Genomic DNA, 12,826 nt, shown 5'->3' with positions numbered 1-12,826 from the left:
TTTTATTTTAAATTTTAACCCCACCCTTATAGTTGCTATTTCTACTAATTTAAAGATAAACTTTTGTGCACAGTCAAAAAATATACAAATGCCGGTTGCAATCTGTATCTACCTTTCAGGTATTCTTAAATATAAAAGTTACAACTAAAAAGGTAAGAAAGTTAATAGATACCACTTTCAAGCCATTTTGTCCTTCCTGCTGATTACTCACTCTAAATAGTCAAGAATGTTTATAACAATTTATAATGCTATAAGGGATAAAACCCAAAATTATTATCATGACCAATTAGTGTGGATACACAGGAGGAAGAAAAAGGACAAAACTGTTGTGGCATGTTTCAACTGGTTGAATTAGGGAAGAATCGGCTATAATACCTGAAAGGTAAACTCACTCACATATGGACATAATTAACCTCAGATTGCAAGTTTTGGCTGAGAATAAGAGTTCATCTTTAAAATGGTTAGTCATCACACAATAAAATAGGAGCATTAGTATTTCAACCAAAGGGATCATGTGAATGAACACTCATTTTATTCAAAGCACAATATAGACTGTCCCAAACTACATTGTGCTCAAACAGTAAATGTTTTTGCTGTTTTCTTTCATTTTAACATTTCATATTTTTCAGGAAAAATTTCAGCTGAAATCCTACATTTGTAAACATTCCTTAAAAAGACTTCTAAAATAAAAACAAGGCCAAAGCAAAATTCTGAAAATACAAATTTGATGCCAATATAGAGGTTCATAATCAGCAGTAAATAGTGAAGCTTTCTATCTGGTTTGTTTACACCTCTCTGTAGGTCTAGGTCTCAGAAAAATGTAAATAAAACAAACAAAAAAGTTTCTGATAGATTAAAATTCTAAATTAACTTTAAAAAACACACTGCTCTAATAACTTTAATTGTAAAGGCATGAAATCAGACTGCCAAGTCAAAACAATGTACTTGTTACTTCGTGGAATATATCCTCTTACTAATTCTCAACTGATTAAAAAGACCTTTGCCCTGACTGGCATCGCTCAGTGGATTGAGTGCCAGCCTATGAATGAAAGAGTCACTGGTTCGATACCCAATCAAGACACATGCCTGGGTTGTGGGCCAGGTCGCCGGGTGGGGGTGGGGAAGGAATGACAGGCAACCACACACTGATGTTTCTCTCCCTCTCTCCAAAAATATATAAATAAAATCTTTTAAAAAAGACCTTTAGAAAATTATGAATCAAATCTCTATAAATACCAGTAACATTACAGTATTTTAACCAATGTTTTTAGCGTACACTTAATTAAAGGATACACTCCCCTTCATTTTTATATTTACTTCTTCCTTTATGTTTGACACTTTGTTACCTAAATTACTAACCTCTAGTCTTTTCTCCAACTGTAAAAAGGTAGCATGAGCTTGCAGAAGATACAACTCATCTTTGCTTCTTTCTGCCAAGGGGGCTGAGGCAGGAAGCCCAATAACAGCTTTTCACTAATTAGGCCAAAGGAGTACATAGATCACCATCATAATATCCTAAAATTGAATCTCTCCTAGACGTTAAGACTCTATACATGATGAGAATTCACATTTCTTTGAAAAAGAGCATCTTGATTCAAAAAATCTTTAGTGACAGCCAAATCTGAAGGCCAATGATAACTACTTTGAAAATATCCAAATAATCCCATCATTTTAAAGAATTATACTTCAGCATTACATCTCAGATTTGAGAAATCCACTGCTGAGTTATGAAGATGAGGGACAGATAACAGCAAAGACTAAATGAAAAAAAATAAATACATGAAATGATCCCCATGGTAGAAATTTCTACTGAGCCCTTAGAAATGCTTATTTTATGCATTGACTTCCCCTTTCCCCTCCCACCGCCCATGAAACAAAAACAATTGATGAACAGAATTCAGTTAAAGGGAATCAAAAGGGTAGACCTTGTGGAGGCCTGCCGTCAAAGCCTAGCTGTGTCAGTTGCACAGGAAGACACCCCTTTTCTTCCTATTACAAGCAATCAACATAATGGAACATTATGATTAATATCAGGTAGTGTTAACATCTTTAAAGAAAAAAAAATGATTGCATAAAAGCCAAATGTCATAGTGCATAAATTTAGCACCAAATCATTTGCAATTTATGTAAATTGAAGAATTCTTTACCTGTTGCTTTCTTTCTGTTCCTCTAATCATCTCATTTTTCACAAGACAAATTTGAGTTTTTAAAAATACTGTTGATAAATCAACTTATTAGTAATGTCTGTCAGTATAAAAAGCAAAATTTACCAGGCAAGCAAACAGGCAAACACTGTTATGTTACTTAAGGTTAGCACTTTGAGGAAGTTCTGAACTGTATTTTTGTCCTAAAATTTACAAGATGTCAAAACTAATTAATATTTCAAAACTGTTAATTAACACAGTCTGATTTCAGAAACAGATGTGAACATGGCTATTTTCTGTTTTAACACAATGTATACCAAGAGGAGAAACTTTGTGTGTATTAAACAGAATGCCATGCATGGTTATTTTATTACATTAATGCAGTTTAAAGAGAAGTGTGAATCATCAAGCCTAAAACAGTCAAAACACATTTTGATCAACCCTTCTGTTCAAACTTAAGAAAAAAAGGACCCAATTATAACATTTTCAACTGCAAATAAAAACTGAGTGCTGTCCCATTAAAAGCATTGGTACCACAGAGTAGGGTTTTACGCTGCCCATACAACTTGGTGTTGGAGGTGCCTAGCCTGTATTATATTGATTACTTGCCCAAATCAAAACAATTCCTGATGTTGTTTCATCTCTGAATAACATTCAGAATTAATGCTACCTAGAGCTATATACGTAGTCTAAAAACAAAAGAAAAAACCCCCAAAAAACTAAAAAGCCACCTTGCATACTAGTCCCAATTACAACGCTTCATAATTCTTAGGACTATTTGCAAGAATTAACTCTATGTTTAAGACTAAATTTTGAAGTAAGTTAACATTATTAAGTGATTTGAGATAACAAATGCTCATACTAAAAATGAGATACCTTCCTCAAAGTTTATGACTGGAAGAAAAGAATAAATGGATTTTAAAACCACCACTTGCTTACTTTCGTGTTCATATTCTGTGAAAATTCCAAAATTGTGTCAACTCTTGTCCATGCATCAGGATGCTCCTTTAAATGCGTCAGTACTTCTTGAGCCATTCTTTGCTAAAATATACAAAAATAATTTTCAATTCACTTGTTCTTTTGAATCATTTATTAAAATAGTATGGAGCAAAGCACAAATACTAACAGGACAGTGATTCTACCAACTTTTAGGAACACTCAAGTAATTAGTCTTCACAGATATAAAAATGAGTTCATTATCACTCTTAAACTTCAATTAAAAATGTGAATATTCATTCATTTAAAACAAAATAGCCTTTTTGGAGTAACATGTTTTATTTGGTATTCTCAAAATTGAAATGAATTTCAATCAATGCTACTAACAAAGATCTACCCTGACATAACTTCTCAGCGCTTGCAATCAACCAAAAGCAACATAGAAAAATTCATCTACTTAGATAAATTATTTAACAGTATAGTTGTTATACAAGCATCACCAAGCAATCTCTAAAAACGTTTATTTATAAAAATATACTGCATAGGAAGACAAATATAAACTAGGTCTAAGTAATACTACAAATCTTAAATGCCTATAGATACATATAGAACATTAAGGCCCTTGGACTTTTTAAATATCTCCCAAACTTACCTTTTTCCATTTTCTGAATGTCCTGTGATATCACATATTAAATCTCAGCTTATTTAGAAAGCTCTTCAATTTTTAAAAATGCAAATGGAGAAATAATATTAAACCTATGTAGCCATTATCTAGAACAGGGGTGTCAACATCAGCCTCACGGTTGCCTTCATAAGGGCCTAATGTAATTTTAGGACTGTATAAATGTAACTACTTTATAACAGTTAAGCAAAAGCTCAGGTAGAGAAGCAAGGTGCCAGAAACAAGGTGCTGGGCTGGTTAAAACAAGGTGAAGGGCAGGATTTGGCCCATGGACCTTGTGTTTGCCACCTGTGATCTAGAGTGTACCTGTTTTTCTCTTAAACATAAAAGATCTAAAACTTATGGAGGTCACCTCTTTTAAGTTTCTCCAGTGTCATTTCCTTCCTTTGTTCCTTTTTTAGAGATAATTGCCTTCTTGAATTTGTTCTTTTCCTGTCCATATTTTCAGAGCATGTATGTAAATTTCTTAAGAAATATAGTTTTGATATTACTAAATTTTATATAAATGGTATATCATATAGAATTCCTTCTGAAATTTGCTACTCCCATTTGACATAGCACCCCCTCCCAGCTTTACTGAGGTATGACTGAAATGGACAATTAAAAAAGTCTAGCCATGTTGATATTATTTATCTAGTTGGGTTTTTTAAACCAGTATAGTTTCCCATATATGAACAAAGCATGTAATTCCATTGTTCCCTCCTACCCCCAAAAGCAACAGCTTAATGTTCTTCACTTTTAATGGCTGTTTTGTAGCTCAACTGGATCTTGCCTATTTATCTTTCACATATTTCTATAACATATTGTGGGCAAAAAAGTTCAACGGTTTTAAAATTTGTCATTTACCCTTCTGTTAGACTCATTTTCTTGATCAAGGGTATAAATCTATGGTCATAAAACAACCATCAAAAAGGAGAAAAGAGAAGCATACTTATTTCCATCTCTGATACAGACACCTCACAATCTCTAACTTAGCTTTTTATTCAAACTTACCCTGCCCCCCAAAAACCAAACACACACACAAAAAAACTTACTATTTCAGCTTTGATGTTGAGAATTGTTTTCCTTAGTAGCTATAATATCACATTCATGATTTTCCCCATTAATCACTAGCAACATATCCTGCTTGTTTTCTTTAAAACATTTGAGTTAAACTGAAATTAGATAGTGGTTCTGTACCCTGACAACACCACCAGAACCCTCATGGAACTTAAGAGAAAAATCGGCTGCCTGCGTTTCATCTGAGGGTCTGGGGCTTGAGCTACATTTTGTAAGCTCAGAAAATTCAATTGTACATGTATTTTTAAAATCCAATTTCAGTAAGAGATTGGTAAGTTAAGGGGCAACACTTGTATTATATAATAACTGAAAAAGGCAGAGAGAGTAGTGATGTGAATTATCTAGGGCTAAAGAACATTTTCACAGTGTTTTGATTCTCTCACTGAATCTCTAAATATTCATTTCTAACTAGACATAGACTTACATATAAAATAGTAACAAGTATCAAGAACAGGATATATAAAAAATCCAGGCCTAATAAAGTTATTTGGTCAAGATACTCTCACATCCTTTGAGATGATAAGCATTCCAAATAAAAGTAAATACTTCCCACACTATCACCACTTCAACCTCTGCAAAAATGTTTCCTTTTAGTTTTTCTTTAATTTTACTCTCCAAAGTTAATGCTGGTATTTGCATAGTATTGTCTTTATTTTTCCCTAATCCCACTATTCTTATATAATATTCTTTCACTAACTTAAAACTCTAGAGAGGTTAAAAAGACACAAACGGCAAATAAAGAGGGAAAAAAACCCTGGCATCTCCCTGTGTTACTAACTGAATGCTGAAAGTATTCTAGTTGCTAAGCAATAGATTAAAAGAGTTCAAGACACTTAGCATAATATTGGAGAAAATACCCAACTCTTTCCTATCTTTCCCTCCTGGCTGCCTACTTGGCTAAAAATAGAAAAATGCGTATAACAGAAGGTAGTCCTAAAGTTACAGCGCTAAATATCTTACTATACTATACTTCCCCCATCTAGGTAAAAGTTTTGTCTAAAGATTTAAAAAGCCACCCTTCTTGTAATTTCTTCTCCAAAGTTATGCAGTTCTTTTTAAACAGTTAAACAATGAGTTTACATCACACATGCTAAATCTTCATACTTCCAAATGTACTCTTTAAATAAAAATTCTTCTAGGTATCAGACTCTATGAACAGATGCTTTCAAACCTCATCATTAATCCTCCAATCTATTGCAAAGTAAGTAATAGTTTGTAGATGAAATAGTAAAATAGTGTCTAGAAAACTTACTGGAATACAATTAATACAGCTAACACTAAAAACATGTTTTCCACTACGCCTTTTTACTTCTTTTTATTCAGAACCAAGACCCCACCAAAAAGAGTGGTAATGAAAAATAGACTGAACTAGAAGTTTAAACATGATTTTTAGAAAGAGTTGTTAACTGACTTTAAGCTCTAAACTGGTTTCCTTATCTGTAATATAAAAAATATCAGTTTACTGACTGTTTATGCAACTGATTTGTCACACAACATCTAAACATAAAATCCTTACTTTTGGGGAAAGGTAATTTTGCTCTTATAAGTAGAAAATAGTTATACTTTTAAAAACCTACTATTTATTACAAAGTCAAATTTAAAGCAAATCAATAAATCTCAGTACTAGGAAACATTACTAAAAGCTGCATTACTACTATATAGTTTTCATAATAAAAACCACTGCTACTTCTCAGTTATAATCATAGAAGAATATCAGTCCTTCATTTATTCCTAATACTTTTAGATACTGTAAACCAGTTTACAAAAGAACAAAGATTAAACAGCAGCGAAAAAAATAAATGCCCATTTTCCTAATGGCTACCGTTTTATGCCTCTAATATATTCAAAGCTGAGCCCAACTTCATGAATTTCAACCTTTCATATTTCCTTCCAAAACCGGCTGCTTTCTATACATACATGTTAAAACAAAGCTTAAAGCTCCATGTTGAATGTACAGCACAAGGAAACAACTACAATAGACATGTGATAAGTATAGATAGAGTAACTTTTTCAGGAATGCTTTTGAAGACTAGAACTCTGATTAATAGCCCCTAGGAGTATAAAACTGGACTAACAAGCTTAGAAAAATCACTGCAGAGTAATTTTTCCACGCATACAATTTTCATAGCCCCCTTTCATTTAAAATCCCCTTATTGACAAGATTCTTTTATCTAACAAAAAACTTTTACTCATTTAAAAGTCTTTGAGATTAGCCTCACAGCGCAGTTTCAAGATTGTCCAGTTTCTTGTAACATATACATTTTAAAAACTTACAAATATTCCTGTCTCATCTATTTTTCAATTGCTTGAGGGGAGGAACCCCTTACAATGATCAAAAACAGGTAATTCCCTACATTAATAGTACCATTTACAAATGGTACCATTTACCATTTACAAATACTCAAATTCAAGTAACACGAAGATGTTGGGTATTCGATTTTTAAAACAAGTTTGCATCTGTAAAGTACTTCTGTAATTTAAATGTTTCAAAGATAAAAGAATCACAGTAACTCCAAATATATTAAACATGTACAAGGTACATACAACCACTACTATCTATACAGCATTTAATACATTGCACTTTTATTAAATGGAAAAGAATGTTTTTATTAAATGGAGTAGAATGTTTAAGAATAACAGAACAAGATTATCCCACTCTAACCGTATCAAAATATAATCCACTTTCTTTCTCCAGAAATCTCATTAGAATTCATCTATAATTCTGAATTAACAAACTATGGAATACTTTTTAAATAGTGATAATTTAAAATGGTATTAAAAACCCAACAACTTTGTTACACTGCAATGTTGTAAAGTTTTGACCAGTTACTTTACCTGGGCTCCTTCTCCATGGTATAAGCAATTCACCACATTGTCTAAAAGGTTGATATCCAGTTTTTGGCTGAAATCAAGCAGCTGACGTGCTGCATGGTCTGCTAACATTGTCATAATTGCTGGCATAGATAACTGAAAATAAAGGGAAAAAAGTAAGGTGTCTAATGAAGTTTTGATATCAGTCAAAACTTTCCACTCAAGTTATTTTACTTCAAATGCTCACACAAATCATGAGTATTTTAGAGGCTTTTAAAAAAATTGATAGTAAAAGCAAATAAAAGCTGAAGTTACTGTCACTCAATAACCATATTAGTTATTAGGGGCAATTAAACTTTTCTAGACCCCAGAAAAATTGTACTGCTCTTTACTAACATTTATTTAAAGTTACCCTAACCTTTAAAAAAAATGAGTCTATTAAGATTGATACAGTCAAGGGAACGAACGTTTCCTCCCCTTCATAAGCACGATCTTCTAGTTCAGTAAAAATTCACTTCCCCTCATTTTATATTACCTTAATTTTTAAGATATGCTTAAAAGGCAAGAAGGTGCTAAAAATTAAATGTGGCACACAAAATTTTGCCATTATGTGTATCAATGTTTATCAGGAACCACCAGTCTAACAAATTTGGTACCTTTAAATTCTATATAAAGAACTTATGTTTCTACACTCAATTATATCACCTACTTTTATTTCTTTCAACCCTCAACGAATTTGGGGATTAAAATTACAAGCATACAAATCTCCTGAATGTATGATCCAGAAAAAAAAAAGCTTTATGGTAATGTCAATCAGACCCCCCCACCAAATTTCCAGGTATTCATCTGCGAGGTAAAAACTGCAAAGCTTGACAACTGTTTTCCAAATAAAAACAAATTCTATCACAATAGAAAATGAGCCTCTTCACCTCAAAAATGTACTGGCTAAAACCTACTGGTTCACATGCAATGTTATCTATCCTTTTTAGGGTTCCACTCCAAGATGCCTGCACACATCCACAGGACATTGGCTAGTGCCATATTAAAATAGCTCACAATTTTGTATACAATTACAAAAGACTCAGGACATTGAAATTCAGCCATGAAACCTCAGGTAAAGGAACTCCTGGCTCACTGTATGTAGACCCAACAAGGTTAGATGGTCATCTCCACTTCTCCCCCTCATAAAAACCTTCCAGGATCAGAAAACTGGTGACTAATTTGATTATGTTTGGATAAACTAGCTGGATAGGAAAAAGTGTTTATTTCTCAGCTAACAATAATGGCAGCAACTTTGATTTTAACTCAAACGTTTTATTAAATGATGTCAATTACAAAGTAGAAGTCGAAAGATGAGTTAAGTTAGGTATAAAGTAAAAATCAAGATATTAAAATTTGAACGGTTTTTATTCCTCTTAAGTCTTTTGATCCATCAATGGCAGTGAAACTGTTGAAATTTCAAAAAGTTTTATAGCAGTTTTTAAACTTGTTTTTAATACCGAATACCTGGCACACACAACAAAAACCTTTGATCTAAATACTAATGTAAAGTTGAGACTGAAAAGCAATGTCCACAAAGCACCAGGATCTACATTATCGAGTTTTCGATTTTTTTGGTTAAAGATTGAACAAACTTTCCTATTTAGTACTATCATCATTTAGTAGCCAGAACAAAGAATAAAATAACTCTAAAAAGTTTCAAGTACTTTGTCCACAGAGTTCTTCGGGCTAAATTCTTGTGAAAAGCCAGTTAGAATACAAACAAGCTTCTGTTAAATACTGAAGAGTTTTGCCATCTTTAGAACTAGCGGCTATCTTCGAAATGACCTACCTATTCTTGAACTGGACGTAGTACAGAATGGCGGCTTTCTGGCCAATGCCAAGCACATTTAGTCCCCCAAGTCAAACAGCGTCCAAAACATTCTTTCCACTAACAGTAGTGTCCCACACTCTTACAATATACAACCAGGCAGATAAACTGCCATGGTGAGAGAGGTGAAACCACAAATGCTGTTTTTTGTTTTTTTTTTTCCCCTCTTGGAACACTCAATCCTAAAATCCACTCACTGGATAGCACACACAAGGGATTATCTAGCAATGTGGTGACTTTACAAGTGACTACCAAAATACCTACACTGCCACTTCAAACTCAATAGGCAGGCGACTACCTACTGTCAGTTTCCATCCAAAATCAAGAAAAACAACCGTTGGTTACTGATAACTACCTATTAAGTTAAAAAATACATAATTTTTTTTAAGTCTCTACAAGGAGAAAGACTGCTACCGTAGGTGTGTGGGCAATTGCTTGCTTCATTCAGTAGAAACACACCTCACTAAGGCCCGCCCTCCCCTCGCTTCCCACCCGAACAGATTTGCAGCACTTCTAACTATAGCATACCGGAGCACGCACTCACCCCGCCCATACTCGGAGGAGGCAAAAGCAGGCGCCCGAAGTTCACCGCCCCATTCTCCAGGCAGCATGGCCTCTGCGTGGTCAGAGGAGGTCCCCGCTGGACAAATCTTTAGTGCTCCCTCTACTACACCACTTCCTCCCACCCACGCCAAACTCAAGAGGCATCGGAATGAAGGAGAATCAGAGCATCATCCACTATACAGTACTAGCAGAAAAAATTCGATCACAACTCTCATGCCGCTGAAAACAAACTACGGCACCAAACCCCATTTGCCAGATCCTTGAAAAATCAACTAACCTTTCCTATTTCTAAACCTACTCTGCAAAAAAAAAAAAAAAAACCTCAAGATTTTGAGTTTCCCTGCAGAAGCAGGGACTCGGCAGCCCCTCCCTCCCCCGATCCCTAGCTCTCCACCGAGCAGCCACGTGATGCAGGCGGACGTTTCAATGCTGCTGCACTAAATATTTCTGGAAACTTCCACTGCTAATAATTCACAGAAATGTTCCTCAAATCACCCCAACTTTTCTCCAGCCCCTTGGGCTGGGGAAGCCCTTCCACCCCTGCGCCGGGGCCCTGCTTCACTATCACGCTCTTCGCTTCCCTCCACCGTCACCCGCAAAGCGAATGACCCTGCAAGCAGTCCCCTCCCGCGGCCGCCTCCCCGCCTCCATCTCCCAGGGGCAGAAGCGGCTCCATTCAATCGCAGGGTCCGCTGTGGGCCTGCTGCCGCCTCCCCGGCTCGCTTCCCGCGGCCGCCGCCGCGCCCCACGCCGGCCTCCTCCCTCCCAGCCGTGCCGCCGCCCGTCCCCCGGCCCCGAAGACACAATCGACTTACCCAGAGATTGAACCAACTGCTTCTTCCTTCCTTGTCGGGGGATTAGGGAGAGGGAAGGTGGGGAGAGGGGAGAGGGGAGGAAGTCAAGGTGGGTTTCAGTTTTCCCACCTTAAAAAAGGAAATTTAAAAAAAGGAGATGAGGGCAAAAAAAAAAAGCTCAGCAATATTTAGTATCCAGGGACACTTCACCCCGACACACACACACACACACACACACACACACACCCGCCCCCCCACAAAAAAAGGGGGAATTAATCTGGGGAATAAATGCTCCCGCCTGGCTGGGGAGTGAGGGAAGGGGGAGGGGAACGGGGTCAAGTCCCAAAGATTCAGCCCCAAGGGGACCCTCCAGCTACAGGCGGCAGCAGGAGCGGCAGGAGTAGGGGTACAGAGTCCACACGGCCGGGGGACGCTCTGCTGCCAGTTGCAGTCCGACTTCCCCTACCAAAATACGGCTCGCTCTCTCACGCGGCTCCGGCGCTGGGCCCCCCCCCACCCCGGCTCGCCTAAACTTTCCCCCCTTCTCCTGCTCCTCAGCGACTGGTGGTTCCCCCCTCCCCCTCTGGGTGGTTGCACGGACTGCAGCAGAAGACTGGAAGAGGCACCGCCGCCGGGGCTGTAGCTACTGTTGCTCTTGCTGATGCTGTAGCTCCCGCTGCTCCTGCCGCGGCCGCTGCAGCCGCTTCTCCCCCTCCTCCTAGTGCCTCAAACTCGGAACCGGTTGAAACCGGTTCAGACTGGGAGATTCCATCTCGGTTGAGTTTTCAGCCCATGGCGCCGCGGAGCGTTTGGAACCTGGGCCTCCGCCCCCAGCCTGCCCGCCTATTGGCCGGTTCCAGCCACAGCCGCGCCATCAGCCTATGTCTTATTGGCCAGCCCGCCCGTCATTCCCACCTCAAGTCTCCACACGAGCCCGCCGCTTCGGCCCCCGCCTCTTTCCAGCAGCGATTTGCCCGCAGAGTGGGGGGAAGGGAGTGGGGCGGGTCGAAAAAGAGTGAGAAGGCGGGGTGGAGGATGAGGAGGTGGGACAAGAGCTGAACCCAGCAGAGAAGAGAGCGAAAAGAAGCCGCAAGGAGGATTGGTTTGAGCAGCGGTCCATCAAACGCACCCCGCCCTCGACTTCCCGTTCCCCTCCCGCCGCTCCCCCTCCTTGTGCTTATCCCTCAGACCCTGCCCTTCCGACCCGCTCATTGGCTGGGCGCTTTTGGTGACGGTGAGGGTGGGGAGCCGAGTAGAAGCTGGTGGTGGCGCGAGTTTGAGCGCAGCGCGCGGCAGTCTTCTTTCAGCTTCCCCGGATTCGCAGCGGCCCACCCCCGCCGTCTCCCGCCAACCTGCGGGGCCTGAGCCCGCCGGCATGAGGACCCGCCCCTCGAGTAGGGGCTGCGCCACGAAAAGGGAGTGCACACCCAGTTGTTTTTTTAATCGCGGTGGGGAGGGGAGGAAAAGGGAAAAGAACCCGCCTAGGCCAAGTGTAGGCCCCAGATCTCTCTAATCTATTTTAAAGCCTAGTGCTTGGGGTCTAGGAGTTGAGGAAGAGAGTAACCAAGAAGTAGTTGAGGCTTGAGGTGTGGGGGCGTTGGCTGTTGGCGTCTTGTGATCTCAGAGACCTGGAAAAGACAAAATAGTTTTGGGGCAAGTCTTCAAATTTTAACTCAGTGTCTCCCCAGATTGAAATGTGGATACTTTAACAACCAACCCTTCCTAAAAATTAAAACTAATTCTCGTAATTGGTTTAACATGGCTTATTTTTTGCTGGGTGAGTTTGCCTGCCAAGCGCCTCCTACCAGATACCCTTGGTCTAGTGCTGTCCTCGGTTTTTCTTTTTAGCATAGCTGGCCTTCACATACCTTATCACCAAATGGTATTTGAAAGTCATGTGTACGTGGCTTTCCACATGGTTGCTACTGGTTTGTCCTCAAGTCCCCTCCAGATCAGCTTTCCTGAT

General features: G+C 38.5%; 1 protein-coding gene across 1 annotated transcript in view; it reads right to left on the bottom strand.

The window, feature by feature from the left end:
• XPO1 (exportin 1) overlaps positions 1-11,686 on the bottom strand; it is a 43,175-nt gene extending 31,489 nt beyond the window's left edge. Inside the window, exons 1-3 of the mRNA XM_045827990.1 lie at positions 10,882-11,686; positions 7,657-7,788; positions 3,084-3,185 (exon numbers count right to left, since the gene is read on the bottom strand). Of these exons, the coding sequence (XP_045683946.1) occupies positions 3,084-3,185; positions 7,657-7,782 (228 nt within the window). The 5' untranslated portion in view covers positions 7,783-7,788; positions 10,882-11,686. The remainder of the gene's footprint in view (positions 1-3,083; positions 3,186-7,656; positions 7,789-10,881) is intronic.
• Between the last annotated feature and the right edge of the window lie 1,140 nt (positions 11,687-12,826).

This window comes from Phyllostomus hastatus, unplaced genomic scaffold (genome assembly GCF_019186645.2).
Source record: "Phyllostomus hastatus isolate PE091 unplaced genomic scaffold, TTU_PhHast_1.1 phas_scaffold_78, whole genome shotgun sequence".
Taxonomy (NCBI): Eukaryota; Metazoa; Chordata; class Mammalia; order Chiroptera; family Phyllostomidae; genus Phyllostomus; species Phyllostomus hastatus.
Note: the sequence above shows the minus strand (reverse complement) of the source record. Positions and strands in the feature narration are given on the sequence as shown.